This window comes from Pseudonaja textilis, chromosome 1 (genome assembly GCF_049901715.1).
Source record: "Pseudonaja textilis isolate UNSWEBS1 chromosome 1, rPseTex1.2, whole genome shotgun sequence".
In the NCBI taxonomy this organism is placed as follows: domain Eukaryota; kingdom Metazoa; phylum Chordata; class Lepidosauria; order Squamata; family Elapidae; genus Pseudonaja; species Pseudonaja textilis.
The window spans coordinates 179,260,475-179,280,585 of record NC_141990.1 but is presented as its reverse complement, the minus strand read 5'-3'; the positions used below and the strand labels follow the sequence as shown (position 1 = coordinate 179,280,585).

Below are 20,111 nucleotides of genomic sequence, written 5' to 3'. Positions count from 1 at the left end.
TACAGTGCATGTGTTACCAGTCATTTGAAAGCAGATCTGTCAATGCTTGACATCCTTTAATGATGTTCATTGCCCTTTTCCATACCCTTTTGCAATACTGTAATATAACTGTTCAGTGGGTGACCAGAATCAGAGGAAGCATTCAAGAATACAGCTGTATCAATTTATATATGCAACCTATGGCTACTCATTTATGATAATTGGTTGGATGCTTTTATACTATGGGAAATCAAAATGACATCCAATATTCAGTATTAAAACCAGTGATTATGCAACAAGTGGTTTTAGTTTCAGCCTCTTTCCTAATGAACACAAGCAACAGCTGAGGCCGGGATCTGATTAGGAAAGTGCTTGTTTCCCAAACATGTGAAAGATAGAAGTCACAAAAAGCACTTGGATGACTGTCCTGATTTCAGGCAAACTTTTTCAGAGGACAAGTAGTTGCTAGAACGGAGGATGAGAACTCCTTGTTCAAGCTTGTGAGAAAATTGTTGATGGGACTTTGGCACAGTTCTTGTGAATGCCACTCCTCAACAAGTTCCAGCCAAGACCTTTGCTATTAGTATCTGCAGTGTCCAGTGCCAAGATCGCTTTTTCCATTTCTCCAAAGTTTTCTTTTTCATCAGAGATCTGGTTTTTGTTTTTGTTTAAATATTTCATTTTTCTATGACTTGGGTGAGTATTTAGAAGGTTATGGTGTTACAATGGCTAAGGCTGGTAGTGCTGCTCCTACTGTTTTCTATTATCATGTTCTCAATCATTCTGCAGTTCCCCCATTCTGCTTCCTGTTTTGAAAAGACTCTTCTCTCAGGCTCCCTTCATGGGGATGAAAATTGGAAAAGCTAGGGAGGCTGCAGGCTACTGGAGAGATAGTCTTACAATGGAAGTTGTAACTGAAGTTGAAGGCATCTTAAAAACAAGACTTTTGTCGTTCCCACCCATCACTTTGTTTTTGTAAGCAAGGCTGGGGGGAAAAAACCTGAATGTCTGTTGAACATGAATATAAATGGTAACCATAGAACTCCTAAGCACCGCAGTGCTGCTATTGCATAAACAAATCAACCTGCCAGGAGGCAAGGGAGACTGGTGGAAACAGCCCTTGCTGGAGCAACTGATCCTGCTCCATGCTAACGTCAATCTGTCCCAGGGGCCCAATAGTACAGACACTCAACTCTTTTGATTCCAACCAGTGAAAAAGACTTCACAGCACTGACATCAAACACTGACACACGCAACTTCACACGAAATCTCTACCCTCAAATGTAAGGTGACCATGTTCAATGTACTTTTTGTTTAGCCTACTTCTATTTAAATAAAAGATTAATCCTTACAGATTGAGGAAACATAAAACCAAGGAAGTTCTTTTTTTAAAAAAGGAGAGATTGTCTTTAAAAGTTCATACCAAAAGAGCAACACAAATAGGACCATGGACGATGTACAGCAGATGAGTCTCTGAACTGATCCAGCAGCTGCAGAATATTAAAACAAAAGCAAAAACAAAAGTTAAAGAAGAATAATTTTGTCCTCTTTCTCCTAAGAGACTTTTTTTTTAATTAAAAATGTTTTCAAGGACAGGAATGACTTACTAGTCATCGAAATATAAGCTTCTGGCTACAGCATGTACGCAGGAAGGTATCAACGGGAAGCCTGTGAAGAGCAAATGATGGGTTTCTTACTGAGACATTTCAACTTAGGGAGTGCAGAAGCAAGAGTGGTATAGTCTGCCATTCTCACAAGGACACTAGGAAATATCACCCTTCTCTCCCAGTAGATGGAAGACCAGGCACTTAAGAGAGAGGGGAGCTTCAAATGACTGGCAGCAGAAGGCAGCGTGATGGAAGAATCTTCCAATCTGCAACGGAAGAACCCTCAGATCCTCAGTCTTGTACCTTCTTCCTCTATCTCAGGGATGTCAAATTTGCATCATCACAGTGTTGCCAGGTGACATATCACAACTCCCCTCCCCCCCTTCGCTAAACTTGGTGTGGCCATTTCCAGTGTGTGATGCATCCAGCCTGCAGGCCATGAGTTTCACAGCCTTGGTCTATCTCCGATTGCCTAGGCCCCAGTTCTCCTTCCCTTATGGGACTAATTGCTTTTGACTAAAAACACTCATGTAAAAATATAATTAAATGAATATATAATCTAGTACTCCATCTGTTGTCACTCAACCACCCTTTGCAAATATATTAACCATTATGTATCTTCAGCATTGACAAGGCTGGCTTTGTTTTAGGCATCCTATCATGCAGTTTCCTTCATTCTGGATATCTAGCTATTTGGCATACCCATGGAGAGCAACAGTCAGTGTAACCAAATTTGAGCAACAAGTAAAGTTTTCAGCAGGAAAATTTTAAAAAGCGGGTAGGTTTTTATACTTTATATCAAAAACAAGTCAAGAAAAAAAGTAGGGAATGAGGGAGGTTCTCTTAATCTTTTAAGGAAAGCAAGGTCCCCAGGATGACATTAGCATATTGCTGTTCTGCTTCCCCAGAATGTTCCCTCCCTCCCAATCCCAGGGATCACACCAAAGCACCTTAATCACATATACTGCATTCATTTAGAGCAGGGGTGTCAAACTTGATTTCATTGAGGGCTGCATCAGGATTGTGTTTGACCTCGGGGGCCCCAGAGTGGGAGGGGCCAGTGTGGGCATGGCCAGCTCGATGTCACTCGTGTCAGGGACACCTGTAGTGGCCCAAGTGCCCTGCCAGAAAAACTGGACTTCCAAGTTCTGTTTTCAACTGCGATGGCCTTCTGCAACCCTCTGCCAGCAAAAATGGAGCTCAGAAGGGCCAGTCCTTCACTGTTTCCAGGTTTGTGGGCCAGATCTAAGCATCCCGCAGCCCCCAGGCCTTTGACAGCCCTGATTTAGAGATTCAGATGCAAACCTTAATGGAATAGTATATACTTTGGAAGCAGAAGATCTTAAGCTCAGCCTTTAATCTCTGAGGTTAAAAGATTCAGGGATTGGGAAATTTTTAACCAACACTCATACATGGCTGCAGATTCTTATGTTCCTTTTCCATTGTTACCATACAAGCATTAGAGCCAACTCAAAGGTAGATGAAATTACTGGCACTGGGACAAAGGTGGCAAACTATCATTCTTGGAAATGCTTCTTTTGTACCACATTGTCCGCCATGGTACCAAAACAGGGTCATTACTGTGGTGTCCATTTCAACAGATGCTTAAAGTGATCTAGAAATAGAACCAACTAGCAGTATGAGGTATATATGTCTATGGAGATTCTCAGTCATCCAGGTCATGGTTGTCCCAAAGGTGCTTTTTCAAGAGGCAACTGGACTTTCTGATTTTTCTTTGAAGACGTTTTGCTTCTCATCCAGAGCCGAAGAGATGAGATGCTTGGATGAGAAGCGAAACATCTACAAAGAAAAACCAGAAAGTCCAGTTGCCTCTTGAAAAAGCACCTTTGGGACAATACAGGCTGTATTTTATCAAAACATATATTACAATAAATCTGCTAATCTTTAAGGAGTTATACACAGTAATTTTTGTGGGTTTTGTTTTTCTGAATTTTGGGCATTTCCTTATCAGTTATTTCTACAGTAGCATCTTCTGGCTACTGTCCTGTACAAATATAATAGAAATGAAGGGAAGATAAGACTACTTTTATACACTTTCAAAGTAAGATCAACGTTGTATAGTATACAGTTCGATTTTAAACTGTGAATTGGCCACCTGGGTGGTAGACAATGATAAAAATGAAACAAGTACATGTGCAAAAATTAAAATACATAGCAGTCAGGAAAGCCAATAATCATCCAAGTAGCCAGGAGACAGGTCCTGTCACATACTTAGGGTCTCAGGCCTGAGCACAGAGCCTGGTTTTTAGGAAAGCCCAGAAAGATCAGGGCCATCCTAATCTCCAGGGGAAGAATATGCCAAAAGCTAAATGCAATGGCAGAAAATGCTCATTTTCTGAATCCTGTGAGCCTGTGTTTCTTAGCTGACAGGACCCATTGCATGCCATCCTGCTGGGAGAGATGGGACATATAGAAAAGTATGGTCCTTTAAGTAACCTGGCCCAAGGTTTTAAAGGTAATAACACTTAGCAGCACACTGGCAGCTCACAAAGTAATGTGTAAAATGCATGAAACAATCTGTGTTATTAACTGCATTACACACCAACTGAAACTTCTGAATGTTCTTCAAGGGCAGCCCTATGTAGAGTTCATTGCAGTAGTCCTGATGGGAAGCCATGGTGACATGACAAACCCATGAGTAGGCCTCCTCTTCAAGCAGGAACTGTGAGTTTGGCAGGATCTCCAGATTGTGCACCAGGTCTGAGGCAATGCCACCTCATTCAGAACCAAATATGAAAAATTCCCAGCACTATGAGATCCAAACACCCAAAGCTGCTCAGTTTTGCTTGAGTTGAGCCAAAGTCTATTCTACCCCATCCAGGCCTCCACAGCCTCTGAGTAATTGGACAGGATGTCCATGACGTCACTCAAAAGGCCTGGAAGAGATATATGCTGAATATCATCAGCATACTGGTGATATAATCCCCAACCTTTGCATGACCTATTGAAAGTTTAACATTAGATGCTAAAAAGGAAAGAAGAGAGAACTGAGCCCTGCAATACTCCACATTGTAGAGAGTGTGTAGTAGATCTCCCTCCCCTTTCAATAACTATTGGAACCAGCTCTGGAGGAAGGAGATGTTGCACAATACAAAACCATCTCAGTACCTCCCCCAGGTCTAAATCCCAACCAAAAGAGATCCAGATAATCTATTTTTTCTGAGAGTCCTCTGAAGCTGCAGTGCGATTATATTTTCTAGAAGCTTCTCTAAAAGGGGAAGATTGGAGAATGGATGAAAATGATATAGTTGGGTCAAGTGATGGCCACTTGAGGAGGCACAATCTTTTTCAAAGCTGATGGGACTATCCCCTCACTCAAGGAGCAATTAACACCTCCCCAACTCCTATCACAACTCGTCCCCCAAGTGCCTTAACCAACTGTATCATGGGTATGCACAGATCTATCACAATATCATCATCATCTTTTTTTGCTGTTATCCAAGCATGGTTATCCAGGGCTCTTTATATATGGACAATTTCCATTTTTGTTTAAAAAAAAACAATTTAACATCAGGTCAGCATTGTAATAATTTGACTTTGTTCCATGAGCCCGATTAGAAATCATTTGCTTGGCTTTTGTTAAGAAAACTAAAGGGCTATTTCTGTTTAGGAATGAAAGGCTGTTTGTTAATGCTCCTGAAACTAATGCTCTTGCAACTAATTCTAACATTTAACAAAACTCTGTTGACTAAATAAGCTTGTTTTAGTTACTTTGCCATTAAGATATAATTTTGGCCAGATGTTAAAGCCCATTTCACCTTTAATCCATTCATAAGCACACAAACTCTCCAAGTTTTCAGAGGGAGGCCATTAATTTCATGCAGCCAGGCAAACATTCTAAGTGCTTTGTTGGAACCCAGCCCATGAAAGTTGACCACAAACATCTTTTCCCTTGTTTTCAAGCCAATTTTGTTAGAAGAGAAAGCACAAGTGGCTTGCGACCAAGTTTTGCTACTCAACTAATGTGGCAAGGGAATTTTGAGTATTGCATCAGTAAAACATCTCAACTTTTGATGCAATACTGCCAGTAGAGAAATTCCCATAGAAGAAGTAGTCATACATATATATACATATACATATACATATACATATATACATATACATATACATATATATATATATATATATATATATATATATATATATATATATATATATATATATATATATATATATATATATATATATATATATATGTGTGTGTGTCTGTATGTCTGTCTTTGGTTATTCGGGTTTTCTCACATAAGTATCTAGGCTTGGAATCAGAACACAGCCAAGCCCCCACCCAATCAAATCACACCCCCACTAGCAGTTAAAAGGAAGAAGCAGCTGCAAGCTCACATTACTCTGAGAAGCACAGAGCCGAAGTCAAGCCTGAAGATGATGAATGAGACTTCATCGAAACGTTGCCTAGATACTTCCAATTTTACGCGGGAGAAAACCCGAATAACCAAAGACCCACATACAAATACCCGCAAGAACCTCAGAATACACACACACACTTCAGGCTGGATGTCAGCCAGTTTGCTCTGACTCAGGTCAGCCAAAATTACAGTCAGGCGGATTCAAAACCATTCTTGGCGCCTGCTCCTCCTCATTTTAGCATTATTTATATTCATATTTTAATTATGCTCCATATCTGTTAGTTGTCCTTTTGGATGCAATCAACTCAACCAGTAAATAATTAAAATGTCCACAAGAATATTTTGGAGTACACAGTTTTAAATTCAGATTTCTGATATTTTCCAACTCTGTCTGGCTTCATCAATCTAGTCTCATGGAGAAAGTAGATTCCAGGATGTGTGTACAGGAGCTTATTACCTGACTGTTCAAGTCTCTTGGCTAACCTTTTTATCCCTCTTTTTTCCTCTAATATTACATTTATTTCCATCTGTCAGTCCCCCATCTTTCCTCCCCCGCTTTCCTTTTCTCTTTTTTGAAATTTCTTCTTGTACAGCTTCTTCTTCTGCTGCTTACTCTTGGGAGCTTTTTCCTCTTTTATTTACGATCTCTGTCATCAATGTCTTAGTTTTGGTTCCTTTTGTGTCTTTTGGCAATGTCTCTGAATCTTCATGTCCATCTTGGCTGTTTTCCTCTTCCTTTAGCTCCTCCTCTCTAGAATTCCTTTGTTCTGCTATAAATTACATTACTTTTTCTGCCAGTGTGTCCAATAGACCCCTTCTTTCTTTTATCATTTCTTTCATAGTTTGCAGTTCCAACTTAAATTCTTTGCTTGCTTCTTCCATTTTTTAATCAATTGTGTTATTCTTTATTTTATTAAAGTTAATTGTAATCCTTGCCAAGAGACTCCATTTATATCTCTTTTCCTTATTGGTCCTTCTCTTTCCTTTGCACAGTCAACCCCCAACAGCCCCAAGATATTGCCTTCCTTTGTCCTCTTGCTGCAATCTCCAATTTTTTCTTTTAAGCTTCCAGGGTTCTTGTTATGTTAAAGTCTTTTATTTCATGTCTTTTCTCATTCACACATTTAACAGACCAGTAATTTTCCAAAAAGCTATCCAGAAAAAAATGGCTTGTACTATTAGGTGGTGCTCCATATCACTTCCACTTTTCAAAGTTCTTTTTTTCCCCTTTTTTCTAATTAAATTAATGCTAATTTTCAAGCATTTCAACCATTGGCTTTTTTAAAACATATAATCAATTCCAAGCAAGTTAAGCATTTTATCCAATGCATAATTAATGCCAGGTTCTGTATATTATTCCCAATTCTGTCCTTAATTTCGTTACAGCTCTTTTGTAGTCCAGATTTTTACTTACCTTATATTGTCCTCTTGTTTTCTATTTGCCACTGTTGTACTCTCAAGTGAGGAATCTTTCTTTCTGCTTTTCAGGGTTATTAAAACAAAAGGTTCAGCTTCTCTTGCCGCTCACCACTTCACCTCTCCAGCACACACTTAGGTCCCAGTAGCTTCCTGTCTTCAGGGCAGCCATTAAAACTGCCACTTCTCCCTGTCTTCCAGGGGAGTATACCAAGCCAGGGAAGGGAGATGCGGCTCCCCTCAACCCAGCTGGCAGTCTCCCCCTTTTCTCCCACTGATCCGAGGTGTGTCTGATGGTTCAGTCCCGAAGAGATCCCCCCAACAGGGTAAGCATGGATTGAAGCCGTGCACGATCACGGTTTCCGTCCATCCTTGATGGAAGTGCCACCGGAAATGCCAGGAAAACTTAGTAAAGGGAAAACAGGCTAAAACTAAGAGAAATGACAAGGCCGAGAGATTTAGAGATAAGGGTTAGATATAGCATAAAAGGGGGACACCACATGGGAATGTATCTTTGTATTTTTTATTAGAAATGTAGACTGGGGAGATTTGAAGTTTATAACTTACTGGGAATTACCTTAAGATTATTAGACAATTATAGATGAGAAAAATGAAGATGGAATGAGTGATATTAAGAGGGTTCTATTGTTATTAATCATATATATATAAAGTTTTCGTGGGTACTTACATGTATGGCATTCAGCTTTGTTCGGATATTTTCCCACGTCATTGTAGTTGTGCTTTTAAAGTTGTAGCGACGTTTTAGCAGAATCTCATCTGCCATCATCAGGCTTCTGTATAGTGTTCATCTGTGAGTCAGGCTTTTATAGTGGTTTCAGATTTAAATTTGGGGCAGCCTATTGCTGTGCCAGAATGGTTTTTTCTTCACCCTGATTGGTTGGGAGTCTTGGTCTGTGTTTATTGGTCTTGGAGTTTGCTGTGTTCTGCTTGATTGGTGTTTCTAATATCTCCTGTCTGTTTTTTGGCTCTTTTTGTCTCTTGATTGGCTGGCAACATTGTGTTACTTTATTGGAGGCCTTTAGTGCAGCTTGGCTCCGGGTAAATGGACGGCTATCAAACCTAGCTTCCTAACTAATGATAGCCGTCCATTTACCCATTTAATTTTGGAAACAAAGAAAAAATATGATAAGATTATATGAATATCTCTGGAATAGATATAAGACATATTGTGGATGTGGGGATATACCTTGTGGATCCTAAATGTATTAATCTTACTTTACTTTTACTCATTTTTTCTTTCATTGACTGTCTAATTATATATTGGTCTTGAGAAAGTTATAGATGTTAACAACACATAAGGTAGCATAAAATAGGTGATATGCTGAAAATGGAAACAATAGAGGATAAAGAATTGAAAATATATGTGAGGATGAAATGATTTTGATACTGAATTAATGAATTGAAATATGAAAGGGAAATTTATCTAAAGATTAGTCAAATGGATAATAATTTGAAGTGATATTAATTAAGAAAGTTGAAAGTGTAACTATGACTATGTATAAATATTGTAATCTGGAATCACGTTGCTCACATGAAGAGATGTGTAAAACATAAAAATAAAAAAATTGGGGAAAAAAAGTCTCTTGGCTAACCTTGTTATACAACAGCATCATGAGACTAGGATTGCAAAGTGGTGAAAACAGCAGGTATGGTTTCTTGGAGGCAGCCACCATTGCTTTCAAATGCTGTCAAAGTCTCATTTGAATTAGAGCAGCAACCGACAGAAATGTGTTGTATGGAATTCTCCACTGCAAATAGTTACTGAAGAATATTCTGGGAGATGATGTCCACACAAATTAGGATACCTAATTTGGGGGAAGGCTAATTTTCTGCTTAGGTATATTTATTTTATTTTATCATAAAAGGTAAAATACAAACAGCAAAACAAACAAGAGAAGGCTGATTTTCTAAAGAAATTTCACCTGATGGCTGATCTTACAGATATGTTTTCTATAAATGATCAAGAAATTTTAAGAACTGGTTTGGAATTATATAAATCTGCATTTGGATATTTTTGCAATAGCAGAAATAACTATAAGTTTAACACACAAACAATCGAACACACATATTCATGGTTGATTTATTGAACCACAGTTACCACTAATTAATGAAATGAGTTGATACCCATAGAGAATTAGAATCAACCTTAGCAATAAATATGTTTTAATATAGAACAATTTATTTTTATAACACTGGCATTTAAAGCTATAAATCCACCTTGATTTAAGCCTTGATTCATCTAATTAAAGTGACATTAAAATGTCTCTGTACATGGGTCTCCATAAATTAAAGCTCTCAGTTAGATCCACATTTAATGGATTGTTAATCTTAAAATAAGCATGTGTTATGAAAGAATAAAAATTGATCCCAGAGGCTACATAACATCCAACACCCTTGATTTAAACAGTAGGCTCAAATCTAAATTACTCATTATAAAAGAATAAAAGCTTATGGTGATAATAATCCTGCACAAGGTAGGCCTGTATTTATTACCATAATTTTGCCCATAACAAAGATGGTTATTAGGAGGTTCCAATATCAGGAAAAAAAACCCAGTCTTCTCCAAACCCCAGAAATTATTTCTAGTCTTTCTCTCCCTGACAGGAGACCAGGAGAGAATAGACTATGAAGTACTGAAGCTTATTCTATTCCCTCAAAATACCACAAGTGCAGAGATCACCTCTTACATGAACCTAAATAATTCCTTTCCTATTATTTGCATATTATTTTGGCTAAACCTAGAAACCATTCCTAAATGCCTATAATATTTGCTGATTAATCCTCACATCTGCTTTTCTAAAGATGCATTTTCAGTTGGAAAGAGGCTTTACATGATTGTGAGAGACGGCATAGGCTAGAATTCATCACAAGTTCAGAGCCTATGATGCAAAACTGAACTTGAAATAGCATCTTTAGTCAGCCAAAGTGATGGACCACAGATGCATTAGCAACAAATAAACAATCGTAAACACAATTGTGGGCTTTGGGGCAGGAGGTGCACTTAGATGATGCAAGACATTTAGGGTGAGAAAGGGTTCCTCCCCTTTGGAATTTAATTAGAGAATAAAGCAAATCAACGCCTATTGACCCATTAAAGGGGGGAAAAGCTTAGGTTATTCAAGAGGTGTGGCTTCTTTTTACTCTGGGAACAAAAGAGGTCAAAGGAACTCCTGGAAAAATAAATGGTGGGCTTATCCCCCAGTGTAGGAATGGGTAATATATTTTTTTTCAACAAATAATGTTGCCTGTATAAACACTCCTAAGATGGGAAACAATGAATAATCATGACCTTATGCCCTTTCCTAATACAAGACTACATTTCTAAATCAAAGAAGTCATTTCCTGCCCAACACATTCCCCATTTAGCTAAGATAAGATTTGTGAGTCAGTAATACACACTTAAAAGCCACAAATGATATATTTCTAGTGTGGGGCGTGGTAATGTAAAATGATATTTAGAATCTCTTGGTTGCATAAAGAAAGTGACAGAGGTTACAAATTGCTGCTGGGTTTTCTTTGGATAAATTAAAATTCCCCTTGAATTAAAATTACAGTATGAGTGGGTCCAGAAAGTGATATTAACATACTTAGGAAGGGGGAGGGGAAGAAGAAAAATAGCTTACCCCATCCAAGGAGGTAATACCAAAGTAAATGCTGCTTTTCTGCAAATACAGCCACCACAATCAGAGTGTGCAAGTAAATGCCTTCACAGAGCATCCAGAAGTAATTGCAAACGGTTAAGTAAAAGTGAAGGAATTGTGCCACTTTGCATCCAACCTATGGGAGAAAAGACCAATATAATTATATATATTTTTGTAATATGCAGGGGATAAAACCAACTCAATTTGTATTGGACCAGCAACAATGGAAGCACAAAGAGAAAACAAATTTCTAAGACTGCTCCATTCAAACCACTATAACAAGATACTTATTTCCTTATGTTGAGAGTCTACAGGTGCCACTAGGCAGCCACTTCCATCCAGAAATTAATAAGGTATGGATGTTCATGGATACAGTTAGCAGCAATTTCTACCACTCTCATCAATGGGATTAAGGATATTTTGGTGGTTAAAGGCACCTGGCTATAAAACGGAAGAGTGTGAGTACTAGTCCTGCCTAGGGTAGCTGGGTAACTTTTAGCCACTCTCGGTCTTTCTGTCTCTCAGCCAGAAAAAAAAAAAAAACAAGGGCAAACCATTTATGAAAAATATTGCCGAAAAAAATAACATGGACATATCCAGTTGAAAGGACCCCAAAGAGAGAGAAAGAAAGACAGAAGGCTACTGTATAGATTAATATCAAGATATTTTTTTCTTCTGTTCAATTGTGCCTGATTCTTGGAGATTGCCTGGATGGGTCCCTGCAGTTTCCTTGGCAAGCTTTTTCAGAGGAGGTTTGCCATTGCCTCCTTTCTAGGACTATGAGAAAGTGACTGCCCAAGGTTGCCCAGTTGGTCTGTTTCTAATGTGGGACCAGAACTCATGACCTTCTGGTTTCTATATATTACCCATGAATATATAATACAGAATAATCAGGATTATATTCGGGGACCATATGAGATTTCCTATAAATACTGCTCCTCTTTCATATTATTTCACTGATTATTATAATTGCTTAATTAACAAGCTATGCATATTTACATAGAATGACATTCCCCTGAGTTTAGTAGATTATGTTGCCAGGTATTTTATGAAGCAGCAAAAACATTAATGTGGCAGTCACTTACTGGGTAATCTGCAGCCACTGCTTGGCTGTTGGCAGCTCCTGACAGAATAATAATTGTTACAATAGAGTTGCAAACAAAAGAGAAAAAGAGATTCTTATGCAATGTGATCCTTTGGCAACTGAGGCTCCTGAAAGAAAATGAGCAAGAGAAAGTTAGGTTAGAGAGGCAGAAAATGTGTGGCTATTTTTTTCCTTTGCACACAACAGTTTCTTGTTAGCAGTTTAATTGCTAACTGGAAAGTTGTTTTGTAGTTCAAGAACATTTGACCCTCTAAACCAGCCAGAAAGAGCCCACAGTCACCCAACTGACTCTCTGAACTGAATTCATTAACTTACCCTCATTGCTCCAAGTCTTGTGTGATAAAATATTCTACAAATGTTCACTCTACATTGTGAGTTAAAAATTGGCCATAGTAACCTAATTATTCCAGGAAGCCATTAATTTGGGAAAGTTGTCCACATTAGAAAACTACAGTGATCAGTATCAAGACAAAAGAAAATATTACGCTATATTCTGAAATTTGTTTAGTATCCTGGTTTATTTTGAACCTGATCACCATTGATTTCTGGTTTGAACAGAACAAAAGCAGAGATTCTTCACCCACAAAGAAGGAATGATTTAACGAGATGCATGTTAACAGATAACTACATATTTTTCTGAATATGATCAATGTACATTAAAGAAACAATTGCAAGTATATAAACAGCATTCATTTAAAAACAAAATTAAGGCAGAAGATGTATTCTAGATGTAAGCCAAAGTTCCTAAAATTTTACTTGGATGAGATAGAAGAGCTTTACACTGAAGTTTTTCAAGTTTTGGAATAGCAATAAATTGTTTATATAATATAGAGCAGTGGTCGCCAACCAGCGGGCCGGGGACCACTGGTAGTCCATGAGAAAATTTTGGTGGTCCACAGAGAAATGTCACCCCAAAGCACCTCCCAAAGCAATTGCCCACATGGTCTGTGGGAACACAAGGCTTGCAGCACTTGCATTGCAAACAAGACGAGGTAGTGAGGGGAGGGGGGGAAAGGCAGAGGGGGAACTTGCTCCACTTGTCCCACGCACCAGGCCTGGCCACCGGGTTGCTTCTTTCTGCTTCTTTCTTCTGCTTTTGGCTGCATGCAAGGAAAACAGCAAAAGTCGTTCTTTCTCTCCCCCAAACTCTGCCAGAAATGAGTCTTTTGGACCCTGCAAGGCATCCTGCTCCAAGAAGCTGTGCCGGTGTGACAAGTCTCACCAAGACTCATTTCTGACAGAGTTTGGGGGAGAGAAAGAAAGACTTCTGCTGCTTCTGCTGCTTTCCTTGCATGAAGCCTCTCCCCCTGAGAATGGAACTGAAGATGGTATTCTGCAATCCCAAATAAAGAATGATTGATAGATAAGAAATTGGGGTGGGGAATTTTCCTGCAGACTTTTTTTGGGATTTTCCCAGGGTCTCTGGGATTTAAAATTATGAGTTTGGTGGTCCCTGAGGTCCAAAAGTTTGGTGACCCCTGATATAGAGAACAAAACAGAGGTCAGAGTGATTTGTGACACAGTGTATATTTCTTGTAGGTTAATTATTCCTTCTCCTGATTTCTGAAATCTTGAAGGACATTTACCACAGCAGTTTAAATCAATTGCCACTAACAGTCAGTCATGCATATGGGCTGTATACAAATTCATATTTGGGCGTACAACTTGCCAGAAAAATTGTATTATATAAGCTATATTGTACTTGCAGGTTTGGTCTCTATATACCTATCCCAGTTAACAGTGGCTTCATATGTTTCTCCTTTTTCAAAATTGCTATAAAATCAGGTACAGACTTTGAAGTCATATGATCCCAACAGTTTTCTGTGAGGTAACTTCAAAAATTTAATGTTAGGACAATATGAACACAATTTAACAACTCTTGCTGTAAATTAGTACTCAGAATGCCAGAGATAACATATTAATTACATACAGGTAACGACTACTGGATATGCTATAGGAGTAAATGCAATTTAGAAATGAAAATTATACTTACTTAAAATAGAAGAATATGCCAAGGGAAATGAGAAGTGAAACAATTGAAAGGCTATGGCCAATTATAGAGATATAGTACAGATTCAGAGCTGTCTATAATAAAATGCAGAAAGAAGAATGAGCACTTAAGTATAGTTTACTAAATATTAGCCCAAACATTATTGCAAAATAATTGCTCGAGAACAAGAATATCAAATCTAATACCTGAGAAACATTTCAGCATATCTCATTAATGGCAAGGTAGGCTAGGGTTGGTGACAACAATTTCTGAAATTCTAGTTAGAGGCTAGTTTGATTATCTTCCAAAATCTATCTCCTTTTTCTTTAAGGATGATCAAGTTGGCAGGACAAGGGTGACCATTTCCACTGGTGGTCTCTCATTCTGAAGTCCCTCTGCTAAGAATTTCTGGGGAGTTTTAAATAGGAACTTTTGTTTCTTCTGATTTTCTGATCACTGGGGCTTTTAAAAAACTGTTTAAAAAATGACTTCCTTTTGCCACTCTTTTAAAGAAAATGTGATTCTGTTCTTTATTTTAAGTATTTTATTGTAGGAACTGAGAATCTGAAAACAAAATCTGAGCTTGGAGCCATCCTGCTCAAAATGTTCTACCAAGTTGGCTGTGAACTGACAGAAAAAAATCCAAATGCGCCAAGCATTTTGTTCTATCCTAAAAACGAAGCATGTGTTTTATGTCAAGCTTAGAACTTCTCTTTATTTTATTGTATAATATTTTGAGAGATTTTGTCCTGATAGGTACCATGAATTATCAGAAAGAATGTTATCAAGGGATAAATTATATCAGATCTTAACTCTTTAAAATATTAATGAGAGCTGATTTTTTTAACAATTATCCTGCCTTGCTTATTTGTAGTGCAGTCTCTCTGAAAACAAAGAGCACTTCTATGCTCGTAAACTTCAAGCATTATTTTGTTAAACACAACAGCGATACTAACATGATCTCCTATGCTGTAGCTTAACAATATTTTACTTATTTTTCTATACATTTTACTTGACTGCACTAATTTCTTCTATGTCATCCCTATTTCTTTTTACAAGTGAGCATACGTTCTGAGTATATACTAAGTATATACATACATATTGAGTTCATTTTCTACAAGTGAGCATACTTCCAAACTGTTTTTATGAAAGCCATGTGTATTGTAGTATGGTTGTAAACAGCATAAGAAGGGAAATCTATACACTACAGATGACATGGCAAATACGAATTTTCCACCGTGTTTTCAGGAGGAGGGGAAATAAACAAATACTAGCACAAATGCAATTAAGGCAATCAGATATGCAGGGAAAACAGAACATATTTCTGAAACAAAGAGATAGACAGCAAACTTGACTTCTCTTGTCTCTATCAAATATTTCTGTTTCATTGTAGCTGTCCCATCAAGGTTAGGAGTTTAATGTTCCACAGCCAAAAGGACTGGTAATCTTTTTGTGCCAGGAATTATAGGGAGTTCATAGGAAGGGCACAATTAAATTTAGGCAAACATGGTTTTTTTGGATAGGGGAGATTCTAACTCTAAAGAAATGTGCTAACACACCATTACTGTTATTGCTCCACATATTTTACTCTCACAACTCCTCCTCTGGGGTAAGCTATGCTGAGAAGGACTGTGGTTGATTTTGATGAAAGCAAGGATTTTGCCACACCTGGTCTGTCACCTTCACCAATATATCACACAAGCTAATGTATACCACACAATAGAAGAGGGGTATGTGTGTGTGAGAGAAAGGCAGTGGGGGGGCGGTCAGAGAGAGAAAGAGAGAGTGAGAGAGAGGAATGGAGTGGATGGAAGAGAGGATTTAAAGATAGACCAGTGTCTCTAGGAGTTAAAACCTTGTTTCATAGTAATAATAGTATTGAAGCAATAGTAATAGTATAGTTATAGTAGAAATAGTAAAATATAACATATTAAGAACAGGTAAGTATATATTATTAAATTGTAGTAGTAGACTATAGTATGTAGAATAGTGCATAGTATAAATTGAAACGGAAATAGGGTGTAGTTCAAGACAATAGACATAAAAAGAAATCACTAATACATGTTTGCAGGTTTCACTTTTGTATCTTGGATATTTTTTTCAAAATAAAACTTCTCCTCAGCTCTTACTGGGAATAACTGTATAAGTTCCAGTGCTTTTCAAATCTTTTGACCTTGACTCAATCAAGTTGAGTATAATTTAAAAAGCACCCATGACAGATCCAAAGCCACCGAGCTAGCAGTCAAATCTGGTCATTGCAGCTCTGAATAATCCACACATAGAGAGAAGAGGCAGATAAATTAGCCTTGCTTGCTCTTGAAATGATTCCAGGTTGGGTGTCACTTCTGGAAGTCCATAGGATTAGCTGCCCAGATTCTCATGCATCGAAAAAACAGAGCAGAACTTGAATAGAGGATCAGATTTCAAACCAGGCTGCATGACTGGTGAACCTCTGCATCGGTCTGCTGTCTGCCTTTGATTCTGCTGTACTTGAAAACACTACAGGATTAATTGGCCAGAATAAAAATATAGCCATAGGATGGGTAGCAAAGTGCCTGGGGGGTGGGACGGTGTCACACAGGATGTGTATTGCTTGTCCTAAATGGAAACAGTATTTTTCCACTGTTGCTGCTGCTACTGTTGCTCCATTTTTTGCTCTTATAGAACAGGTTCTCAGGTTTCTTGCACATTATTAGCCCTTCCCAAACAAAGCTATTTCCCCGCCCCCCACCTCTGGAATGAAGTTTCTAGGGTCAAGTCAAGGACTGTATCAATCGGTCTTATACAATTTGTAAACCAACTGCACGGTAATTCAATAGCTTCCTCTTCTTTCCCTTAATTTCCTATTTTTTCCTTCTCTTCTTTGTATTTTATTTAATAAAATAACACCTTAATAAACATTAAGAGAAATAGGCCCTGCTTAATTCAATGCGCCCTCTTCCAGGGTAACTTATTCTAGGATGGCAATGTGAATTAATTAACCTTACTGAAATATAATGCAGTGGCAAGCAAGAAGAAATTAACACAGTGGACATTTCACAATTGTTAGGCTTTTAAAATCCTTTATTCTCCCAAGAATGCAATTACCTGCAATTTATAATATATTTGATGAGTGCAAAGGCTATAGTTTGTCCAAATTCTGTTACTCTCAGGGTGCACAAACCAGTGTCCACTTTCTTCACAGATCTTATGAACTTTTTCTTTTGGAGAAAAATTAAGGAGAAAAAAGTGGAATTATAATTTCTGTGTGCCAAAAGAGTTAACATTTCAATAAATGCAACAGGAAAAAGCATTGAAATGCACATATACAGTACATATGCTCACATCACCATTATTCCCTTTTGGTGTAAGCAACATTATGCAGAGCATAGAAAATGAATAATAAATAGTAAGGCAATTACATCTGAAGAACAAAGTAAGAAAAAGAAAAGATTGCTTAAACTAATTTAAATAACTGTATTTATTCCATACTTTCCTATGCTTGCAAACCATCCTTGCTTCCATCTTGCTTGAGACAATGCTTCAGACATTACATTACCATTTGTTCTTTAGAGTTTAATCTCATAAATTCCAACAAACCACAACCATTTCCATTCTTCCACCTCAAATATGGCATGTGATAATTGGATCTGCATTTTTTTTTATATATGACCTTCAATGTATTTTTTTTTACTGATTGGTCACTCACTTTTGTATTCAATCCATGTTTATTTACCATACATATTTCTTAAGAGCCTCATTCACATTCCCATTGCATTCAATTTACTTTTATATTTCTCTTCACTGAATTATTACTTCCATAATAATTACATAAATATTATTTCCATATAGCAATTCCTTTATATACTGCCAATTTATGTCTTGCAAGAAATATATATTACATATTTTGTCAATTTTCAGCTGTTTCAACAATCCCCTAAACAGCAAAAATCTAATCTAGCCCACCAATTGGCAGAAAGCCTTACTAAATTCTTCTGTTTTTTTCTTGTTATCACTTTCTGTACCCCCTTTCAATCAAAATTCTACCAAACACATTCTCAGGAATGCTTAACAAATTAACCCTTCTTCAGTAATTTATCTTACACTTGCTGGCTAAACCATAACTTGATGACTAGGATTTTCCAGGTAGTGATGTCAAATTGATTAGACATCACTTCCTGGGTCCCCCCCCCTTTAAAAAAAACACACTTGTAAGACTGATAGCTCTTCAGTTTTCAGACATTCACTCTACACTCCACTGAGTCAGCAGTTCAGAGATCACACCAACCCTGGGGTGAGCCCCAGCACTTGAATTCATTCAATGTAACCAGATGTTTTCTCAACACTTCCTTGCCTATTTTGATCTGCATTCCTCTTCCTTCCATTAAATCCATAAATTACTATTTTTAACTTTGTAGCAATAAAATATGCATTTAAACAGGTTTAAATGTACATAATTACTGTAAATGACGGATTATAATCAATGCAACTTCTTAACTGAAATAGAAGCTCTCCTTAATAAGCTTCCTCAATTGCTTGAAATACCCTGCTTAAATGCCTGACTTCGTGCTCTAGCTCTGAACTTAGATGAAGAGAGACAACAAGCAACTAGTTGCAAATCTATCTATGGATACTTGTTCTGCACATGCAAATTCCAAACTATTTCAAGAGATTTGGAACAGTTTGATTTTTCTAATTATTTGAAACATCTTTGATCAAATGTCCATCTGGAACATAAATCTGATACTTCAAAATATAAAGAAGACCCATAATGTTGTTCTTGCATATACAACATATGACCTACCGTGTTTCTCCAACAATACGGCCTCCACCAATAGGAAGGCCCAGCATGATTTCTAGGCATGAGGTGAAATTAAGCCCCACCCCCAAAATTTAGGCCTATTTAAACCATGCGTTTCCCCCACCATTTCTCACATTGTTCATTAGAACTACACGAGGTGAAGAGAAATGGGGGGGGGGAGGGAATGGGGGGGAGAAAACTTGCCTTTAGGAGTGCCATGCAGGTAGCCTAGGCTAGAATACCCTGATCTACTACCGATAAAACATTGGCTGATAGAAGCTCCCCGAAGGCAGAATCACCAGCTGCTTCTATCGGCTGGTAGAAGCGACCTTGGGCCGAGTGCCCATGCGCATTCCCTTCACTACGAGGCCATTTCTATCGGCCAATGGAAGCTCCCCAAAGGCAGAGTCACCAGCTGCTTCTATCGGCTGGTAGAAGCGGTCTCGGGGCAAGCGCTTGTGCGCACTCCCCTCGCCATGAGGCCATTTCTATCGGCCGATGGATGCTCCCCAAAGTCAGAGTCCAGCCGCTTCTATTGGCCGGTAGAAGTGGCTGGTGACTCTGTCTTTGGGGAGCTTCCATCAGCTGATAGAAACGGCCTTGTGGTGAGGGGAGTATGCATTAGTTATCTTTGAATCTACCAGCAGGGCAGGAGAGAAAGCACATGTGTATCTATGTCTGGATAAAAATTCTGAGATTTAGCCCAAATGTGTTCTTGTTTTGCTTTCCTGCCTATTCTCTGATCAGTCTCTCCAGGGCAGCTTTTGGCCTAAAATCGCCCAGGTCTCCCTCAGCTAAAGGAGAGGGGAGGTCTCCAAAGACTGTCCCTAACCTCCGCCATTTGAGAGGACTGAACTCATTGCTTCTCAAAGTTAGACCTGCAAGTTTTTCAAAAGTTCTTCTGAATGCCTCGGACATCCGATGAAATCCAGAAATGTCTCGTGATTGAACTCAATCAAAAAAAAAATAGAACCTGCACCTCGTCACCAAGTTCCTGATTTTACAGCTCCTCTCTCATCCCGAATTATGCCGAAATAGGGGATTCCGAGGCTGGTGTTGGTTAATTGGTTAATGACGGGCGCTCTTTCAGGCATTCAGAGAGAGAGAGAGAGAGAGAGAGAGAGAGAGGGAAAAGGAGGCATCGCTGAAGTTCTCAGACTCCCCCAAACTGTTAGCAGCACCACCCG

The 20,111-nt window shown here is 38.3% G+C and overlaps 1 protein-coding gene across 4 annotated transcripts in view; it reads right to left on the bottom strand.

Moving 5' to 3' along the window:
- Window positions 1-20,111, bottom strand: part of CALCRL (calcitonin receptor like receptor) — an 85,005-nt gene that overhangs the window by 7,584 nt on the left and 57,310 nt on the right. For all 4 annotated transcript variants that reach the window (XM_026696936.2, XM_026696934.2, XM_087919836.1 and 1 more), the window contains exons 5-10: window positions 17,232-17,344; window positions 14,148-14,239; window positions 12,135-12,261; window positions 11,032-11,185; window positions 1,587-1,647; window positions 1,403-1,469 (exon numbers count right to left, since the gene is read on the bottom strand). In XM_026696936.2, coding sequence (XP_026552721.1) covers window positions 1,403-1,469; window positions 1,587-1,647; window positions 11,032-11,185; window positions 12,135-12,261; window positions 14,148-14,239; window positions 17,232-17,344 — 614 coding nt within the window. The remainder of the gene's footprint in view (window positions 1-1,402; window positions 1,470-1,586; window positions 1,648-11,031; window positions 11,186-12,134; window positions 12,262-14,147; window positions 14,240-17,231; window positions 17,345-20,111) is intronic.